Genomic DNA, 22,832 nt, shown 5'->3' with positions numbered 1-22,832 from the left:
CTCCAGTAAAATCTCACATTCTCAACTCATCCTCACCTCAGGATAATCTTACACAATCCATCTTTACCTCAAATTTGGCTCAAATTCACCTTAACCTAAACTTGTCTTCTTTGACACCAAGTTAATATTACCTCAGTGTCATCTCAGCCTCAAGCTTGCCTTGCATCAAGCTCAAGCTCAAGCTCACATCAACCTTTGCCTCTTACAGATCCCCATACCCACAACCTCACCTAAACAATAGCTCAGCCTCAAACTAATGCCCGCTCACTCTGCAACCTTCCTCTTAACTTGCCCTCAATTAAAACTCACTTGAATTGTACCATCTGCTCAACCACACCTCAAGATATTTGAACCTTAATTTCATCCATTCTCACATCCTCACCTCTTTCTCACCTTTGCTTCATGCCTGCTAATGTTCATATATTGAGATTACTTGTTTCAAAGCTTTGCCATAATAATGTAATTTTATTTTTTAATTTGACTCGCTGCCCCAGTTTTCAGATTATATTGCCTAAAATGTAAAATTCTTCTCATGGTGCATTACTCAGTACCTCACATCTATGACTTAAAAAAAATGATGGTTACAATGTGTTGGGGCGAGTGGAAATAATTGAAATGACAATGCTGGGGCGAGAAAGTCTTGTGCATGGATAGACATGTACCCCTGCCCTTCGTGTCCAACTCTACTAATGTATGGATCCCTATTGCTGATTTTGTTGTTATAGATAAACACTGATAATGTGTGTGCGCCATGAAATAGGCCTGTCTCACGGATTGTAGTCTTGTTGGACTTAGTGGGGCGCCCAAAGCACTACCCTCATAGTGGTGGAAGGCTTTGCTTTCACCAAGAGTTAAGCAGAACAAGCCTGGTGATGGAAGCATATATTGTAGAGATCAGCAGGAGTGAACAGGTCCTTTTTTACCCTGTGTCACTCGAGTGAGGCCTACATTCTCACTCACCTTTTTAAAAGTTCCACTGCTGTGTGCTTAACTCACCCTTGGGGTACGTCAGGGGGATGTAGCGTGCTGCACAGTGTAAGAGTAGTGACTGCACTGGATCTTTGTGTGCCTAGGAAGGGTATAGTACAGGGATAGAGCAATAATCTGCATTATATGTGTGGTCAGTGCCTCCATTTTCTTTGATGGGGCTCCCTAAAGGGTTTGAGGGTGATGTGGCCAGTCTTCGTCTGGTCTCTGAAGGTTGACGGGGGAGATTCCACACAGGTGGATAGTTAAGCAGCGGGGCTGTCTGCAGCCCTCCACTCAGAGGCCAGGGCGCATCATAGGTCTTTAGAGGCCAATATGGCAGATTCTTAAAGTGCTGGATTATAGCTCCGCCATATATACAGTCCGGCTTCAGAAGGGGATCCCAAAAGTTCCCCCAGGCAGGCTTCAGGGCTTCTTAAGCTAGCACGGAGATGTTGGCCTCCCCCATCTTGCTCATCTGCTTTGTGGTGTCACAGCTGTGCCTGCCAGAAGAACTTCATCCAGACTGATCGTCATCTCTGGGATCATTCGGTGGCCCAGTCCTTAAATGAGACAGGGGTTCATCCTCCTGGCCTGCTTGCCGAGAGGAAGGGCTCTCCTTCACTGCACCCATCGAACATCCCCTTTAAGAGCTGCACAAAGTTCAACCAGCTGGTGATGCACCAGTAGTGGAGATAGGCACACTTGTGAATTTTAAAGTGACTGCGTCTTTTGGAGCACTGACTCAGCCTGCCCCTAGCAGCAGACATTGCTGATCAGATGGTGAGAGACTGAAGTCCCCAAGGAACCAGAATTACCATGAATGTGTTGATTTGTTTTTGTAGGGCTCATAAGGTCACCGTTGACCTGTACGTTCAGTATGATTTTGACCAAACCATCTTCTGACAAAGATTGCGTCATTGAAATAATAATTGAAAAATTACAGCCACGGGGAGGTTTTGTCAATGATCTTTAGGGCACGGTATTTCCGTCAGAGGATATTTTGGTTCGCAATATTATGACGTTCACCGCGTGATACCAGAATGTACCATTTGACATTAGGTGCACACTGTGACTGGTGTGACGCAGACACACTCACGCCTCTGTTCTCTCGTCTCCTCTGTAGGGTGAACCCATCAGCCCGGAAGGAGGCGCCGGGGGCCAGCAGGCAGCCAGCCAGCCGCCGGGGGGACACAGTTTTGTGGAGGAGCACTTTCAGGCACAGTACAGGTAAGTGGCGTTGGGCGAAACCCGTGGAGGCCCTGTGACCTCTGTAATATGTACGCACATGCAGGTGAAACTCAGGTGACCGCATCCCCGGCCTTACCCCACTGTCACGCGCTGCAAACCTCGCCAGGAGGCTGGAAGAAATAGCTGCTGGTAAACAGCATTTTAATTAATATGGGCACCGTCGGCTCCCAGAGTTGGCGCTGCCGTTAATAATGTTAGCACATTAACTGCCTGTTTATCTAAGGCAGTATCGCCGAGGTCTCTAAGTGCCGTAAATAACAGATGGTACAGCTTCCAAACACCCACGCAGTCACATGCAGGTAGTGCACGCAATGCCTGTGTAAGACTACAGAGTAAATGCTCCAAGTAACACCTGACCCATCTCTACTTGTACTCTATCTATCTACGCTCGCGCTCTCTTCTTGTTTCCTTCCTTGCTATCCTCCCTCGACTCCCGCGCTTCCTTCCTTTCTATCCTTGCCTCCCGCGCTTCCTTCCTTTCTATCCTTGCCTCCCGCGCTTCCTTCCTTTCTATCCTTGCCTCCCGCGCTTCCTTACTTGCTGTCTTTGACTCCCGCGCTTCCTTTCTTCCTTGCTTTCTGAATCCTACGGTTCTAGTACAGCTATCGTAGGCAGCATGGGAGACAAGTTCACAAAATGATTGGTGGAGCCCGGGTCACATGACACAAATTTGAGTATAAATTAGGACAAAAACTGCTGGTAGGACGGGGTACAATTGGTTTATCCTCTTGAGAAATGTGACCAATTCAATCAATTGTCCAATTTGGACAACGCTACTCATTTTATTGCCAAATCTCAGCGTCTGTACCTGCGCACACAGCCCTCTTCAACGCACCAGTGGTGAATGGTGATCATGGATGTCAATTCACCAAGTGCCCGGGGGGGACGGGCGAGGCATCCTACTCCGATTGACCTTCACTTTCAGTCACACATACAGTGTCTCTCGTATAAACACACTCACACCCGCAAGCACGCACACAACATACATTTTGAAGGCATTTTTAATTCACCTCAGCTTCCAGGGAGAGCCATATTCCAGTTAATTGTACTCCGTTTTTTATCACACTATTAGTGAATAATGTACTGTAGTATTAATCACTATTACGGTAATAAAAAAAGAAAACAAAAAGCGGAGCGCCAACCATCGTCCAGAAGGATGAGTTGCCCCCTGTGTTCCCGGCACTGAATTTGCCCCCTCTGAAGCCAGGGTTTGCATAGGCAGTGATAGGGGTTGCAAGGGGCAAGCCAGGGGTCACAGCTGTGAGCCCTTGCGATCCGTAAATGACGCACATGCTGGTAATCCTTGAAATCTTGGGATTTTCAGCCCCCACTATCAATGCTAAAAACAAAAAGAATGCAGCACAAGCCTGCCTGAAAGTCCTCGATTGCCTGAGGGTGACTCTTGACAATTTGCCCTTTGGCAAGAAAATAGTTTTAAAAATCCGCTTTCAGTTTGTGATTTTTGCCCCTTGTTCTAGGGGTCCATTCTTTAGAGTGCTGGACCAATGGTCATTTTAGTCCCCCCTTGTTGTGCTCAAAATCTATGTGAGCCACTCCGCTTGTAGAGCACTCCTTGTAGAAAGACTGGGTGGGGCGCTACATCAATCACGGATATATCCACAAACAAAGTCATGGCACGTGCTAGAGGTCTGATCTGCTTTTTTAGGTCGAGCCTAGAGCAGCGCTGCTCGACTTTTAGTAGGGGGTAAAAAAAGTGCTAACCACAAGCTTTTCGTGGCCTAAAGGTTGCGTGCATGTGCGCGTGAACGCGCGCAGCCGCCATCTGCCTTTCTTATCTCATTAAGCCTTCAAACCGTCATGGCTCATTAAGTGCTTTCGCGCGCAGCGCGCGCGCACCCAACTCCCTCCGCCTCTCTCCCGCTGCTGCTCCCATCTATGCTTCCGCGCGGCCAATGCTTTTGCTATTATCGCAGCACCCGCGCTTTACATGCCGTGATTATAGCGAAAGTAAACATACTTATAAGGTCCCAAAAGCGGGACCTAATGGCTATGCCAATGCTTGTTTGGTAAAATGTACAACAAAGGCAGTAGGCTTGCCTTATTTCTTGTTTTGTTGTTTAAAACCTGCTTAATCAATAGAACTTGTAATGCTACTATTCTATATTAACACTGGTAGACATGTTATATGAATCTCACAGACGAGTATAGTAGGCAAGGGTTTTTGTGCTGGTTACCCCTTTGTTTAGCCAACTGCAATTTTTTTCACACATTTGTACATTTATAATTTTACAATTTTATGACTAGATGGCTGATGGTTGCCTTTAGGTTAAGCTCACTCTAAATGCAGTTTGCTTTAGTTAGTTTGGTGACAAGCCAATCCTAAGGGCAATTGGACTAATTGTTTCATTGGGAACTATTATGTCAAATGCCATATATTTGACTTATTTGTGCACAAAAGTTACAGCAAAGCTAGTGGTTTTGACTTATTTATTGTGCAAAAAATATATCAACATTATTTCAAATCAAGGTTGTGATTACACTGTGGGAAAACTGTAGCCTGTCACTGCATTATGTGAAAACTCGTAGCTTATCATAGTATGCAAAGCTTATGGTATTGGTTACCCCCTGTAGTGTATCCTAAGATTTTGGGGGCCACTCTGATAGATTTCCTGAACCCCTAAAAGTTTTTCAAAGAAGAAAGCTGGCAGGTGACTCTTGCCGCTCCAATTGCATTCTGCACATATGGAGTAAAAGTGTGTGATGAATCAAAAGAAAACCCATCAGAGAATCTTGTACATCTGTAGGTGATATAGTAGAGCTCCACTCGAATCCCTTAAATTAGTACACACAAAATAGTGGTGATGTATTAGAATTTAATATATGGCATTCTTGTATAACTCACACGAACAAGAATTATTAACATAATTAGAAACATCTCATCAATTAAAAGTTGAGTGAAAGCTAGATATACCCCACAAATTGTTCATCACGCACGCCTAACCTATTAGATTCTACCTGTCTGTATTACATTTCGATGACTCCCAGCTTTATGTAATAGTTGATCATAATATTTACCTAGTCATGAATGCCCCCTGCTCACCTGAATTGCTCGTAAACCTCAAATGGGAGCCTCAGTTGTCAGCTTTTCTCCCCAGCTCCTGGTCAGCCTCCTTGCCCCCTCCAGTTACTAGAGCCTTTTATTCCTCTGCAGTGTATTAAGGTCTATTGAACAAGGTTTCTACATTTGTTACATTACACGAATGACAATGCTTCTATTAGGAAGCACATGGAAGCTGCTGTTCTGTGTCCTTTTAATTCCACCAGCACAGAACTCATACAAGGGCAGTTGGCAAGTACATTTCTGGCTAATGTGGCAAAGAATGGAAACATATTTCTCTAACTGTCATAATGCACAGAAAATATGCAAAATATATGTGACAATTTAGAGCATAAAAATTCTGTTAGCCTGTGGCAGGAATAAACAGGGCTTAATTTGTGCCGGTGCTTTCCGGTGCTCAGCACCGGCACTTATTTCACCGGGCCGGGTCTATACAATTGTTCTCCTCCGGCAGATCGATGGACGGTAATTATTTAAATAAATGCCTGCTCTCCTTCTGTGGCTGCTGCCTGGTATGTCCTCATAGGAAGTACACCCTGGCCCAGGCATACTGAAAATGCGTGGCGTCATCACGTTAGTGATGACACTTGCAGCAGATCGTGCCTGCCTTTCACGGAACATTGTTTCATTTCCATTGAGGAATGGCTGAAGGCGGGCTTTCGTCTGAGCTGGGGCGTGGCAGGCTGGAAGTATGCAGGACTGCCAATAAACATTGTACAATGTCCAGCAGAAGTGAATATATACGAGCGCCGGCAATCAAGTATAATTTGTATACATTTGATTTACTTGCTTCATAAAAGGAACAAGAGCCCGAAACGGCATTCCATTATTTTATGTACGCGCTGGCAGGCGGGGAGCGCCACGAAGACATGAAAAGAAAGGACAATTCGAAATAAAGCATCCTTTATGCTCCCGAGAATCACTCTGCACCCAGACTCACCAGATGCGTTCCTGCAGTAGAGGATGGAGAAACGATCTTGGGAGACGTTTCACAGAGAACCCTATGATTTTGTGGTTCAGGAGACGTTGGTGATTGCCTAGGGTGTGGGGGGAAAGTTGGTAGGGTAGCCTGGCTCTTTGCAACCCCTGCTTTTGCAATATTATTTAAAAAGCAGGTAGTTATCCCTAAAAGAGTTACCCCGGAGTAAGTGATTTCCGGCCCGTTCGGCGTACCGCTACATGCCCAGCCCCGGCGCAACCAGCAGGACAGCTGAGTTGCGTTAATGAGGCCACACACTCTAAAAACACAGACTAACATCCAGGGCGGCAGAGAGCACCAGGCATTTATTGGGGGGCAAGAGGTTGAGAGACACGCACACACATAGTGCAGCAGATCAGTGAGCCAAAAAGCTGTGATATTTCAAGTACTTAGCAGCAAGCGCTAAAACATAAGACACATTTTATTATTAACACTCTCCAGAGGCGCACTGACACTGTTGACATTTAACTTATGTAAATTGTGAAATAAAGCATCCTTTGTGCTCCCGAGAACCGCTCTGCGCTCCTAGGTCAAGACAAATTCATTCAAGTTCAAAGTTGTTGACGTTAGCACATTTATTGCATGCACAAAGTTCACTTTGACTCATAATCTTTCAAAGTTCTCTTGAAGTTCCCAGTCATGTGCTTAAAGTTTGTTTCAGCTCTTTAGGCAGTGCATGCCTCAGCCCATCATTTGCTCAAAGTTTGCGTCTGCACATCACTTGCGGGCTCGCTTTTTCTCGTTGTTTGGACAAGCTTGGCTTTAGTGCCTCAATGCGCAAAGTTTGGTTTGGCTCATCACTTACTGTTAATCGGGTGCTTCGCCTACCGCCCTTGCTTGCCCTGCATTTTCTGCAGCTGCACAGTCAAGATCACAAGCCTGTTAACTTTACCAGCCCCTGGTTGGCAGAAGTCGATAGTGTTTCGCACATGGGGTTTGAGACCCCGAATCTGAAGCCTTTGTGAGCTTGGCCTCGATGTTGGCTCTCCTAGAGTCGTCCTTCCAGGGACTGGTTGCTCTGGCCAAGAAGCAATAGACAGATTATGCCTTAAATCGGTGGCAGGGTCTGGTCTGCCAGAATGGGGGAACACTGTGTTCACTCTGAAAGAACTAGGCCTTAGAACTAACAATGGCTTGTGCTCTCACAGTGCATGCGCAAATGGCACGCCCCTAAGCTAGCCACTCAGTGATAGGGTGTCCAAATCGCTATTGTGTGTTTTGGACAGCACAGCTATGCATTCATGAGGCTGGCCAGGAACGATGCAGCCCTGTCACCTCACAACTTTACATAATTAATTACTCTATTTTTAATAAAGCAGAGGTGTACTATTTTCTTGCTGTTCCTCGCCATCTGCTTTTCTTCCTACCCTTCACACCTTACTGCTTCCCTTCTTTCCATTCTTCTTTCACTGTCTGCCATACGTCCAGTTTCCTCTTAATCACCACCTCCCCTCATTAACTGCTTATCAGTTTGCACCTTCTCATCTTTCCCTTGCACTCTCTTTTCATGCACCTCACTTCTGTCTGCTCTTCTTCCCTTTCTCCTCTTTCCTTTTTTCTTTCTCATCATGGTCCAATCCAGTCTTCCACTCCCTATCTTTGCTTTCCTCACTTCTCTTCACATTCTTTGTCTACCGTATCTATCTTTGCCTTCAGACCTCTCCTTCCTCACTCTCCCTTTTGTATTTTTCCTTCTTGCACATTTCTTTATATCCACTCCAGGAATCAGTTTTTGTTCTCAGGATCAAAAATTTTAATCTTGGTATGCAACTCAGCCTTTCATCTTTCTGAGGTCGATAGAATTTGTGCCTATAAGCTGGATAACATTTTAAATTCTGTGTCAAGGCCCCCTTTGGTGAATATGTGCTTTACAAACATACATGGTATGGTAAGCACACAAATGTATTTTAATCTTTTGTTTTTCAATTTCTTTGCAATATTACACTGTCATTATTCTCTCTGTCCCTACTTGACCCAGTACCTTTCATACTTGTATCCTTTCCCCTGACCTCCTTTTTTTTCTTCGTCACATCTTTTTCTTTTCCCTTTTTCTCTTCCTCAGCACTTCCAGCCATGCCTCCTTTCCCCTGTTGCTTCCTTACACCCTCATTCCATTCTTGCTTTCTTCCTTACACCCTCATTCATTCCCCATCCTTCCTCCCCTGGTGCATTTATTCCTCTTCCTACATTCTTTCCTTACTTTCTTTTTTCCTGCTCCTTCCTTCACCTCTTCTTTAATGTCCTCCTTTCTTATCATCAACCCTTCCTTATGCTGCTCTTGCTCCTTTCATTTCTTCTTTCTATTCATCCATCACACATCATTTACTTCCTTTCTCCCTCTATTCCTTCATTTCTTCCTTTCACATTCTTTTCTTATTTCCTTCTCCTTTCATCCGTTACTTATATATGTCCTCACTCCAGTACTCCCCTTCCTACCAGCATTTGTTGCTGCCTTCTTTAATGTATTCCTTCCTTCACCCTTTCCTATCTTTTAAACATCACAGTACAAGCACATTCTCTTTAGTTTGCAAAGCTGCCTCAAGTACTCCAATGACCTTTCCTAAAGCTGCATTTTGAGAATTACACACGTTCTCTAATTTGAGCTCAATTTTAAGTTGTTCTCATAGGCTTCCCATGTGTTATATTATGTTATGATATATTGATTTGTACATCACACTAATCACCCGAGAGGGTATCCAGGCACTTGGGCAGGTGTGAGGTCCCAGAGGTGCTTATGTGAAGAGCCAGGTCTTCAGCTTCTTGCGGAACTCAAGATGTGAGGAGGTGGGTATGATGTGTTGAGGCTTGTGGATGTGGGTGGAACCAAAAAAGGAAGTGGGTGCCGCCTCTTGGAGAAGTGGGCGTACCCGAGAAAGTGGGTGTGGCCTCCCCCCAAAAATGTGAGCACCTGCACTTAATATTTTACAAATTAAGCACTGGGAATAAAAGTAACTTACTTTAGTAGCCCAGCAGTTCCATGTTTACTGAATCACACCTTCAAATCAAATAGTGAAACAACCATGCTAAAGTGCATCAAGGCTTGTGCCATATGTAACATTGTCAAACATATAAGTAAAGTGTACCCACATGCGACTGCTCTAGAAATCTTTTTCAGTCCCCTTTTCCAACTGGCTTCACAAAGTAGTGCTCTTGAGCCATGTTTCTTCTTGCAAAGATATTACATATGGGATGCTTTTTTGTATCAACCCAATACATTTTTATTAATATATGGGGTAGGTCGGGTACTGGCCCGGAGTGTCCGGTACACCAATGAGATATCAGCAGCCCACTTCTGTGACTATTTAAACATATAATAAAATAAGTTCATCGTGAGCACCCGCTAACAGTAATTATACAAAGTGATATATCATTGTAGGAAACAATGTCCATTAAATTGAAAAACAATCAATATTTTTACATAAAAACTCCTTTTTATTTTTTCATTCGTCACAGATGTGAAAAACCAAGCAAGATCTAGTTATTTACTCCAGCATGTAAAATTCATTCATACTCTTCAATCTACTCTTCCATATACACAATACATTTAGCATGTTTCGAAGGACAGTGTTTTGAATTGCAAAACGCTGCTTTTTGAAGGTTGTAAAAGATTACAATACAGGCGTCAAAAAATCAATGTATCTTACTGTCATCCACAGTACTTTAGTAACATGTATGAAATTAGCCACTATATTCCTATGTATTGAGTAACACTTCTCAAATCGTATTCTCCTTTAAAATAAAGGGGAAAAAATGAATTAAATATTTATACAATTCCAATCCGTAATGTTAACTTTCTAAATATGAAAGAGGTACCCCGGGTTATTTCACATTATACTAGAGAGCTCACATCAGTCATCTTCAGCATTATCAATAATTCACTGAATGAATATAACTATCTTTCAACCCATCGCTCAATTGATATTCCATGTTTACTTTTGCAATAGGCCTTATCCTGGTTGTACAGTAATTATAATAGTCTGTCACGGTCCTTCGCTACTGATATTGGCTGTCACAGAGGGGACTAAGCTTCACTACGAGATGCATCCTTGTAGCACAATAAGCTGATAATCTTGTACGGCTAATAACCTACCCACTATTGTCAAGCCCTCTTGGAATTCAGTGCTGTATCTGGACTCATAAACTGGGAAAATCCACTGTCTTCCCCCTAATCCCCACCGAACACCAGTGTGACTTGCATTACCCACTACCATGGTTCACAACCTCCGGGAAATATCTGGTTATTCAGATACTGCGAGACATTGATGCAGCCTGAAAGGAAAACTATGACAGTGCCATTAAAAAAAAGTGCCAACAAAACGGAGTCCTGGATGAAACTACCATTGTCAATCACTGCCAGAATTGCAATAATAACAAGCATTGGCATAGCCAATAGGTCTCGCTTTTAGGACCTTATAAGTATTTAGTTATGCAGCACAATATCCTTGGTGCAACAACATTAACTGTTGAATGGGTAAACACCAGGGCCAGACTGGCTACTGGGCGTTTTGGCATGGTGCCGAGCTGGTGGCTGATGTCACTGAGATGGGGGCTAATTTTGTTGATGGAGACCTGAGTGTGCTTCGAAATAAACAAAGCAAAACGAATTTTGTTCAGCACACGCAGGTCCCCATCAACGAAATCAGCCCCCAGCTCGGCAGCATGCCAAAACCCCCGGTAGCCAGTCCGGCCCTGGCAAACACTTATAAGCTCCAAAAGGCGAGACCTATTGGCTATGCCAATGCTTGCTATAATTTCTCTTAGTGATCCAATGTGAGATTTGAGAAGCCAATAGCACGCTTCCTTAAGAATGTCCAGCAGACGGAGAGAGAGTATGTGCACATCCAATTTGTGGCTCTTTCTTGGGAAAAAGGCAGGGCCACCAATACTAAATAATCTCACAGTTCAGACAGTAGTCCTTCTCAACAGGATTAACAGTCAGTGCTCAAATATTTCAGCTATATGTTGGGGAACATATTGAAATAAGAGAAAAGTTGCTACCCACACAAGCAAAAAATAAAAACTAGGACAAGTCAGTGAAGGAGTCTTTTTCTTCCCGAAAAGGCAGTAGAACAAAACTTTTGCCCAGTGTGGAACTGGGAAAAGACAAAGCCTGCTGCTCTTCAGCAGTCAAACGTGCATGGCTCACTTCTTCACATGCTACATATGAAACAAAAAGCCAACCAAATGAGTAATGTCAAAACTCAAATGTGTTCCACAAAACTTTTTTTCGCCCTCACCCTTCTGCAGCACTGCGCAGAATATACACCAGACAAGATATTGGCAAAAAACAATGAAAACAAAATGAAAGTCATGGAAGTCAAAAAGAAAATGGATTTTGTCAGAAAATAACTAGGTCCACCAATGTGTGCTGTCAAAGGAAGTATTAAAAAAAAGGGGTGTCTTGCATCCGAATGATGAAACCATCAAAATGCGGGTCTGTGCCGTCAGAACACCTAGCCATCAAAGGGCCTGATTACGATGCCCAAGAAAACTGTGATGCCCAATCAAACGCCGATTTGTGCAGGGGTTGCAAGTGAAATATGTGCAAAAGTTTACTGCAATGGAGTGCGCCCTTTATTACATTTCAGCATGTCAAACCTACCAGAATCTAAAGAGTGACAGAATGGGTTGTCTCCAATTTTCAAGCAAAACTAAACATGGACAATAACTAGCCCATCCAATAAATTTCGAACAACTGTAAGTTAGAATTTATCAGCTACGATAAGCATCCCATGCACCCCATGCACCCATGGTCCCCACAATGAGGCCCTATGTAGGGAAAGAAGATCTCCTGGCCATGCAAGAACCACTTGGATGCAGCTCATTGGACCTCAGATTTACTCCAGGGGACAGCACGAGCAATCACAGCACTAGTCATGCTCAGTGTTGCTGCAGGACTTAAGCATGCCTTTTGAATACCTCTAAACAGGACAGTTGCCTCTATTACTATGCTTAACTTGCTAGCTGACAAGCGCATCTCTGGGAAGAAAATGTAAAAAGTGGGATCAATGCTTTCATTAAATGTGCTCTACATCCTACACCAAAGTCACCAGGCACCTTTGACGAGCAGCTACCAGTGAAGCGTGAGATACCTTTAGGGGTGAGTGCATTCATTGAGCTGCAGAGATGAAATCAAGGGATGCATCCATGCGTTCATTGAGAAGGAATGAGGGCCCTGCAGTCTGCTGCTGCCTGTCTGCATTTCAGCTCACACCATGAACCCAGGGAGGCATCATATTTGGGTGAATGTTGTGTTCTGGCCAAGCAGTTGTGCAGTGCGCTACCTTCCTCACAGAAGCCTCCTCTGTGCTAAAACTCCTGATGCCAACTTTGTCTCCAGACTGTGGGGGAGAAGCAATAGGGAAGTAGCCAAGTCGTTATAAATTCGGCAGAGCCTGTCATACATCACTCCCCTTCCGACTGAGGGACCACTTCCAAATCACTTTGCTATGTCTCTGGTTATAAAATGTTGGCCAATCCATTATGGTGGGGCCATGGGGTTAGGCTGAATCGGCTCACTAATGTGGATATACCATAACCGATGACATAGTCTACCTCTCAGAATTTCTGACAAGGGTAGTGATGTGATTAGGGTTGGACTCCACATCGGTGCTAAAAAAAAGACCCAAAAATATCAAGAGCTTGGCTACCGCAGGGCACAAGACGCAGTCAGAACCTGCTCTAACATTTCCTTGAGCGAGACTACTGGTGATGGGATAGTCGTCGTCACGCACGCGCGCAAAGAAGTACCTCGCAGCCTACCACTGTGTGAGCGAAGTATTCTCATGGAATTACTCGCTATGAATATGCCAGCAGTTATTCAGTAAAAACAAATGTTTATATGCATGTGTGTTCATGGTATTTGCATACCGCGAACCTCGCCAAAAGGCAGCATGACAATTAGCAGAATAGCTTGCGAAACCATTGCGGGATCTGCATAAACAGCGAGCCAGACTTTCGAGGAGATTGCTAAACAAGCGGCCGCGAAAGTGAAAGTAATTGCGATCAAGCGCGGCGCGCGCGCCCGCGCACATGCACTGTAGCTCTAGGCTGGCCTGGTAGCACTTTTTGGAGCCCTCTCAAGAAGTCTCGCCAGACCAGCGCATGCGCTGGGTCAGGCGAGACCTAAAAATGGTTGTGTTTCCTAAGTTCCTTTACCATGTTGTAAATATATACCCCCATAAAACGTTTTGTCTTCACTTGATTAGGCAGATCTAGACCGGCACACAGACCATCTTGATAAAGCTGTACTGAGACATATGCTTGCCGGTACTACGGGCATCATTTTACTATGGCACTACCACACAAACTGATGGAACAGTTATAGCCAACAACTCTTAACACGTCCCTGAATCAAGTAATGCTCAGATAACCTAAGACCATCAACCCAGTTGCAAGCACTGTCAATGCCTGGCTTAAATTGACAAGCTATGCAGGTGTACCTTGATATATTCTCCTCGCTTACCGCTTATTAATAACCCTGCAATACCTTTAACAACTGAGCCCAAGGCAGTTCTCCACCTTTAAGAACGTAGAGAATAAAATGCCATTATTAAATTGTGAGAGAATGCATCCCTAACACTTGAAGATTTGTTTTTTGTATCTTGCAGAACATGGATTGATACTTTTCTGTATTATAGAGACAGAACAATACTCAAAGCAAAAGGTTGCACACCCCCCCCCCGAACCTACAGAACGTAGACTACTTTCATGCTTATAACAGCTCCTAGTCCAAAATAAATTGCCTTTAAACTATACGTCACAGTGATGAACTCTGCTGCCGGGATACATCTCAGTGTAGGAGATGAGTGAGAAAGGGATCTGGACATACATATCACTGACCAGCAGTGGGAACAATGCTGTATGCAAACTAAAGAAATGTCCATGAATGGGGGACACAAAGTGATCACTACAACTTTCTCCATAGGATATACTGATGATATGATACACTGACGAGCTCAACGCTCCTGGGCCTGCAGCCTGAAGCCCAGTGCTTGTGATGCAACTATGCAAATGCTAACTTCCAGCACATGGACTTGCTCTCCTAGAGTGTCATACTGAGTGCCAGGTGGTTAAATGCCTTGTAGAGATGACAGAACTGGTGGTAGAACCCACAGTTATAGCCATAGCACTGCTCCTCGAAAAACAATGAGCCGCCATCAGCTTGAGCAGAGCTCCCCCACCCCAGCTATCCTATGCTTCCTTGGAGACCCTAAATCCTAGGATTAAAATGGCAAACTCTATGCTAATCTCAAACCCCCTACCTCTAACCCCAAGGATATATGGAGTTTGTTACATATATTTCTGACCAGTACAGATTGAACACAGAAACGTATTCCCCCCCCACCCTCCATAGTCCACCGGATACCACCAGTGCGGCATCAGCAATTTAAGAAAATACGTAATTGAAGAGTAAACATCTGACATGTTGCAGATAAAATGCCAAGCTAACACTTATCTTTTCACATGATTATAATGATGCCTAAAACTGTTTGTGATTTGCTGAATTATGGGGATGTCAAGGTCCTGCACAACCGGACGCTATGTAACTACACTTTGTAGTAAATTGTCTTGATTGTCTCAGTCACTTGATAATAGCTATCTCTTATCTAAAACCACTTTTAACTGGATCTTACAGCTAGTGAGAGTAATGTTTGTCAGTGGATTTGCATCTCTATGGAGGGAGCTCCATGGTCCTTGTTATCCCTTAACATATATCCTTGGTCTTTATCTCTACGGTAATAGTGAAACCTCTTTTTGCAAAGCCACCTTGAGCTTCCCTCTTGACATCTATCAGTGTATCCTATTTCTTTTCCTTAGCATTCCCTTCATTTTCATATTTTGGTTTTAGGGCTATGGAAGGTTAGTATCCATAGTGTCCCTTTTCATAGAAACAAAAACCTCAGAGGTAATCTTTGGTAACTCTGCTTCTTCTTTCAACTCTTTCAGAGTAGCCACAGATGTCTAGCATACAAACAAGGCACTCCATCACTTCTTTCTAGTAATAATTATATTCCTGTATTAATATTACCTACCCGTTTTATCTCTAGATCACCTGCCTGTGAGGATTTGCCCTCTTCTTGAATCTGTCTAAGAACCTCAAATAATACTGCAATTGATGAATTGTCTTGCACAGCCATAGGTATGGTTGCACATATACTTCCTAATGACTGACCTTGCCAGGGATTAAGCAACATCCTATTGAATGGTACATATTTGACTTGGGTGTGCTTATGTGTATACCATGGGTTCATTGCTTCAAGGTGGGTGGTTTTTAGCGAGCCACAGTGGAATCTCGTTCTACTTAATGGCACAATACTCCATCGTTGCATTAATAGTTTATCCTTTAGTGGCTGGTTCTTAGGAATATGTGGGTATCTGAGCTGTGCTGATAAACGTAGGTCTCACTGGTACCACACTTATTACATAAACTGCCAGTAAATCCCTATTACTTCCTTCAGCATTTTTGGGTCTAGCCTAATTGACCCATTGCTGAGTGTGGTGTACATGTTGCTGTTGGACTTGGCCCTTTTTGCAGGGTTATCCCAGAACTTTTTGCCTTCCTCCTGTATTTTTTTTCTGACCTGTTGGTGGTTTTATGACTGTGGGCACTTTATCTCTGCTGATCAGTGCTAAAGTGCATGTGCTCTCTGTGTTAAAAATGGTAAGGTTGGTCTACACCTGTTTGGCCTATTTAATTTACCTGTCAGTCCCTTGTAAAGTGATATCTCATATACCCAGGGCTGGTAAATTAAATGCTACTGGCGGGCTTGCAACGCTGATTGCGCCACCCACCAAAGTAGCCTTTCAAACCTATCCCAGGCCTCTGCCATTGCAGGGCCTGTGCACGCAGTGTTACTGCCGCTGTGACGTGGCACCCAAAGTGTGTGCCATGTCTGTGACCCCCCCCCTTGTACTACCTGTCAATCACCCCTAAGGTAGGCCCTAGCTAGCCCTATGGGCAGGGTACATTGTAGTTAAAAGATAGGACATGTACCTTAAGTGTGTGACATGTCCTGGTAGTGACATACAGCCATTTTTGGTTTCTCACTACTGTGGGGCTGCCCTCCCATAGGAATGCATTGAGGATTCCCTGATAAGTGTTTCAGTGGTAATTCCTGATATGAGAGGCGCAGCGTAGTCAAGTTTGGTATGTTTGAAATAGTAATAATAAATGCTACGCAATGGTGTGTGCAGATTTATTATAACTATTTTAGAAATGCCACTTTTAGAAGTTGGCATTTCTGTGTGCTATGTGTCTGCCTGTCTGATGTGATTTGCATGTCTGGCTTTTGAGTGACAGGGGCTGGTGAGGTGTGTGTGGCTCCAGAAGGGGCAGGGTGAGTCAGCGCGAGGCTGAATGGAACATCTACATTTTGAGTAGTGGAAGGGGAAGTCCCTGGTCCCTGAATAAGATTGTGACTGCCCTAGTGAATTCTGGCTCCGCCCCCGTGTGGTGTCTGATGGCGAGCCCCCACCTAACAATAGGGAAGAGGAGCCTGGTAAACAGAGTGCTCCAGAACCAGCTGGGACTGGTTTCCCCAAGCCCTGTGCTCTGTAGACAAAGGGGAAAAGTAGTACAAAGATGGGGGCTGTGACCCCATGAAAGTTGTTCTTGTGCTTACCTGGGCTGGGTGGGGGGGACACTCTGCCAGGAGGAACCGCCGTGGGACCCAGCTGCAGCTTCTTGGGGGTCCCTGCGTGCTGGCCTGCCTGGCTGCGCCCTGCTGGGGTGTCCCCAGCCCCAAGGACTTTTTCCTGCCTGCTGGAATCCCTGCCTAGCCTTTTCCACTTCACCTGTGGGACCTTTAGCACCTCGTGAGCACTGTATTTTCATTTCCCAAGATCTGCAGCACTGGGCTGCGACGTGGGATTCCCCAGCATTTTGAGCGCTTCTGCAGCAGAGCGGGAGCCCAATTCGCACTGCCGCTGCTGAAAGAGAGCGGGAGCCCACCCCGCGTTTGTATGGTGCGTGACGGGTGCCCACCCCGCATCGCTGTCGGACAAATCACTGCTGCGGCCCAAGCCACCGAGGAGAACGCCTGAAAACCGGAAGCCAGGCAGGCGTCTTACCTGATCTAAGGCGGGGCCCAGATACCAGCCAGAGCCTCATGGGCTCCACGACAAAGTTCTGGTCCCGGCGATTGCGGCCTGATCGGGGCTGGAGCAAAGCCCCCCACGTTTTGCCCAGGAAGAAGAGCGGAGTCCTGCAGACGGAGAGCGGGTGAAGCTAAGAGGTCTCGTGAGCAGGACCTGACTGCGGCCCAAGAAGCGGAGGCCACGAGAGGAGTCCCGGTGAGTGGGGGCTCTGGGAAGGGTCACGGGTGCCGGAAGTGGCACCAGAAGTTGGTGTTGGTCTCTTTGCTCAGCGGCGACGCAGATGCGGGCCGCTGCAACGTTGGGCCATTTTGAGTGATTAAGAGCCCCAGAGTGGGGCTCCAACTTACACAGTGGGGCAAGTTTTCCTTTAGAGTCCCGGAGGGGGATTCAAACATGCTAAAACATTTCACAACTGCATCGCCGAAGCGGGCAGCTGCAACGTTTGGGCGAACCTTTCTTTTAGAGTCCCAGAGTAGGGGGCTCCCCAGGCTCAGTGGCGCCAAAAGCTATTCTGCAACGTGGGGCCCTTTCTTTGGGGTGCTCTGAGGGCGCAAGGCCCTAAAGTGATGGTTACTCTCATTTCCAGTGATGTGACTATTATGTGTGCACTACTTTGCTGATGGTCATGCCTAATGTATTTCTATGCCTAATGATGTTGCATTTATGCTTATGTTTCCTAATGTCATACTATGATGCTTGCATTCCATGCCTGATCTAATGTGTTTATGCCTAATGTGCTCATGCTAATGAGATTTATGTCTAATGTGGTATAATGCTGGGTTCACTATTTCACCAGTAGCTACTGGCCGTTCTACTTTTATTACTGGCTGTTACACATGTGTTGCTGGTAGTTTTGCATTTACTAGTTATGCTTGTGATGGTTCTGGCAGCGACCTGATTGGCGCTGCCCTGTACATAGTCCCCTGTGAATATTGCCAGTGCCAGTTGGCACAGTGTATATTGTGTGATTATGCTTCTAATGTGTTTGACAATACAAAGGCTATTTTTGATATAACCTTGTGTGGAGGTTCTTTGTGGTGTACCTAGTGTGTTGCTGCTGTGTGTGTGCTGAGCAAACGCTTTACACATTGCCTCTGGGATAAGCCTGACTGCTCGTGCCAAGCTACTAAGGGGGTGAGCAGGGGTTATCTTCAGCGTGTAACTCCCTTGCCCTGACTAGAGTGGTGGTTTCTGCCTGGCTTAGGCGCAAGCCCTAGCCAACCAGAAATCCCATTTCGAACACCTCTTAATTGGGGGAGTTGCCTTTCAGTTATATGTGCAGTAATGGTGGGGCATATTTTCGCTTCCTGTACTTCAGCCATTTTTACAAACCAATAATTTGGTAACCCCGATGCGGGTAATATCCTTTAATCACCTTGCGCATTTTACTTGGACAAGAAGACACCTATCAAAAGTTGGAGGAGGGTTTTAAAGCACAATTTGCTGCCTTACTATGCCAAGCTCAAGTCGCCACCGACCTATAGATCCGAATGTTGATGCAGGAGCAACCGAGCTGAACCCATCCAAGACTGCACTCTGCCGTAATGGTGGAGATGTGATAATGGCAATAGGTGTATGAAAGGAGTCGCACAAGGGATGTCATCGGTTTGTAGTCCTAAAGCTTGTATTGTCCGATTGTGGTTCTCGCTGATTTTCTGCAGTCTCTTACTGGTGGCAACTTTTCTATACTAAACAGAACACAAGACTACTGTTACTATTTGCTCCTCCCTTAACTTAAAATACAGTTTTTTCATTTACATGGATTTTTCATGAATGAAAACATTCTACAAGAAATGAGATGTGCACAAGATTTACTCTAGTAATTGATGTACTATGGTAAATATTCAACATATCAATGGCATACCCTATATCTTGCTAGAGTCAAAATAATCCCCATGAGATTGGTCTTGTTCTGATGTTCCGCAGAAGTTCATAATACTCCAAAGAGAAGACTGAGTACAGACCATAACATGACCCCCATGTTCTCTGAAGTTCTGGTGGGGTCCAGGGACAGGTCCTGGCTGCAGTTCAGTCTTTCTGAAGCGGATTTTCCAGACGATTTTCCAGACAGAAAAAGTGGGTCAGTTGGTCCTACACCTGGGATTTCCACTTTGGTCAATGTATAATCAGGGCCTAAAAGTGGTAGTTGAGCAAGGTTTTCAGATTCATTGTGTGTGTTTAGTATTCTACTGGTGTACAGCCAGCCTCTTTGTCAGAGTTACCCGTGTTTCTCCGTTGTGAGCAGTGGAATATTAATTCTTCAAGTTGTCTGTGTATGAACAACTTACATTTTCTATTGAAACAATTCCTTTTAGTGTGAAGTTGAATTCAAAAGTGGTGCATTTTTGAAGACAGAATGTCACAATTTAAAATGAATCTTACATAATTCTTTAGATCTAGTTTTGGCACATAGTACAGAGTACTAATTACAAGAATGCAGAGTCCACAAAATTCTGGGAATCAAGAACAAACTGGCGCTTGAAAAAGTCTTGCTCAACTTTCAAGAAATGAAGGTAGTAAAAGTGAGAAGTAAAAGGGCTACCAAAAGAAAATTGATAAAACCAATACTTTTGTGTTTTGTATTGCGAGAAGGTTTTCTCGGTCTCACTCTCTAGATGTGTGGGCGTGGGTGTCTGCTCTGGTGTGTATGTGCCTGACATTTACTAAGGAAGTAACATGAAGTGACACTTCCTCATTTCACAAGATATGTTTGTGCCAGGCTGCGCATGTGCAGATGCTACTTATGTATTGATTCACGCATTAGTTCCTCATAAGAAGGGCATGCCAGCCAATACTCTGTGTGAACAAAACACATTGCAGTGCTGTTCCAACGATAAGTATGCAATCTAATTGATTCCTCTATAGTGTTTAAGGTCAGGTTGCATGATTTCTTAGAGCAATGGCATCACTGTGTAAAAGCTTTAGGTAGAACCAGCCTTTTGGCTGGTACATGGATGTCACCTGTTGTGAATGTTATTTTCAATTCTTTGGAATACATTTGACTGAGAGTGCACTAACTATTTCCTCTTCATCGATGTCACTCAGAAATTGCACACATTTTTGGCAGTCGGAAGCGCATTGATTGTTTTTTAAATTGCCTGCTTTCTTTCAACTATGCGAACTAAATGACTAGATAAGGGGAATCCAATGGGAGGGCAGGAGCCAATGGCAAACTTTAAGCCTATACAGGTAAGGTGCAATTACATGCAATTAAGTGAAATGATTTATGTAATAAAGTACCAGCTGCCTTGCAAATCAGCGAGGAGTTCTGTGACCATATAGAAGAATTACACCCAAGGCCACGTTCCTTTGTAAGGTTCTGTATCAACGTCATGACCTGCAATAGAGACCGTATTTTATTCCTTGCAATGGATGGTCTCACCATCTCCCTTCCCACAAGCCACGTTGCCACTTAAATCTTTGGTGTCTTGTTCTTTCATATGAACGAGATAGTATGGTTGCAGCCACGAAGAATAAAAGTGGAATCAGTATTGCGAAATCAAACACACCAGTTTCTTGCAATAGCATTGGTTTAATGTAAATCAGATTATACAATTTCAAAATGGGTAGTAACAATCAGAGATGCTTTCTTTCTGTAATGAACTATGTAGGAGAAAAAGCATGTTGCTCTTAATCTCTCCTTTATTCTGATCAAGGACAAAACACCAGCTTTGTTGTTTAAACTGCAGCTGTAATTATTCTCCACAACCTGCCTTTCACCTTGGCTGTTGTCTCTGGCAGAAGAGATTACGAAGTCACAACTCAACTGTAGTAAGTTATTACATTTGAGCTGCCAATTATGTTCTTATTACAGGTGACTCGAGACATCACAAGTTGCAGGCATCCATGTATTAAACTCATTTACATGGTCCGATTATGCTGAAAATCTTGGAGGGATGGGCACCCTGGGCCTCTGCTAGATATCCTTGAACAAGACAAGCACTAGACAATTAGTAAGACCGGCAGGGATGTACAGCCGTGGCGAGGACATATTACTGTATGCAGCAGTGAGACCTATAGACAAGGGGGCGAGGTGTATACCTCCATAGAGAAGGGGAAAGAGGAGGTTTATCCTCCATAGGAAGGGGAGAGAGGATGCTGTAGTGTTAGCTGGAGTGATGCATACCAGGAGAGATGAATCAGTGAGTTAAAGACCTGAAACTGACATCTGATATCTCTATACCCACTCAGCCTTGAAAAAGCCCTTCCCCCGATGGGCCACACGGGTGAAACGCGTGTCGGCTGGTTTTGTTCTATGCATGAGAATATGAATAAACACAATGCATTTGAAACCTACCAATGAATTATTAGAAATTATTCCGCCTACTAAACACAAACTAAGAAGGCACAACCCTCCGCCCCCTACCCAGACTTTTACCCTGTAATGGCTCTTGGGTGTAGTCATCTGTGAGGCACGTGCCACCACCAAGATTGGGCCCTGACAACTGTAGCATAAAAGCCCAGATATCTCCACCCATCTTATTGACCTATCATATCTACTAAGTTATGGTGCTGTTTTCCTCTCCCCCTGTGCTGCCGCACTTTAGGCTGCCATGCTCCAACGCATACACCCTTACACCATAGGGCTGGGGGTGTGTGTTCTATCAAGCATAGGTTTTGTACCGGGAAGGGAGCCTTCTGGTATAAAAACTATGCTTTAATACTTTCCCCACTTTGTATGTGTGCTGTACTGATGTAAACATTTAAAGATAATAAAATGTACCACCAATTGTACACCCCCTTAACGCAAAGTAGCACAAAGGAGGATATAGAGCTAGTTTGCCTCACTTTGAGCAACTTTCAAATGCAAACCATGGTTTGCTTTGGAAAGTAAATCTCACCAAAAGGCTAGGTCAGTTGTACAAAAGTAACACAAAACCAGCGCAAAGTGTTCGTAAATCTGGGCCCAAGTTAAATTGAAATGAAGATGCCCCCAGCACATGCTATAATTTCAGTGGTGCCATTTTCGGCCTCTTTGGAATTAAATTGTAAGTGTTAGTAAGGGCCTTCTTGTAATTTCTAGATGGGCATGACGGCACCACAGCGGCTGCAATACTCAAGGCTTTGTTACGCATATGCACCCATTTCATTATCTTTATTTAGCTGCAAAACAATCCAGTCCTTCATTCCAATTGAAATTTCATGTTTGCCCAACATTTCAAAGCGTCTAGGGTGTTAATGTTACAATTTTTAATGGATAGGAAAATGCACAATCAATGTCCTTATTTTTTCTTGATAAAGTCCTAGGGCCAGACGTTAACAGATGAAAAATGAAGCATTTGTAATCATTATAGTTGCATGTTCATGCTCACGTCTTCCATGCATGTCCCTGCTACATACACAGTTGCCCACGAATAGTGGATTGTGACATAACCTCAGTTATGGATATGGCGTTACGTCAGAGCTGCCGGCTTTGGAACAGGGGAAGCAGATTTGAGTCTTGGCGTTGGTTCAACA

General features: G+C 44.4%; 1 protein-coding gene across 1 annotated transcript in view; it reads left to right on the top strand.

Moving 5' to 3' along the window:
* USP43 (ubiquitin specific peptidase 43) overlaps nucleotides 1-22,832 on the top strand; it is a 920,725-nt gene that overhangs the window by 341,961 nt on the left and 555,932 nt on the right. The window contains exon 3 of the mRNA XM_085616819.1: nucleotides 2,093-2,196. Coding sequence (XP_085472945.1) covers nucleotides 2,093-2,196 — 104 coding nt within the window. The remainder of the gene's footprint in view (nucleotides 1-2,092; nucleotides 2,197-22,832) is intronic.

Source organism: Triturus cristatus, chromosome 7 (assembly GCF_964204655.1).
Source record: "Triturus cristatus chromosome 7, aTriCri1.1, whole genome shotgun sequence".
In the NCBI taxonomy this organism is placed as follows: domain Eukaryota; kingdom Metazoa; phylum Chordata; class Amphibia; order Caudata; family Salamandridae; genus Triturus; species Triturus cristatus.
This window is presented reverse-complemented; position numbering and strand designations above follow the sequence as displayed.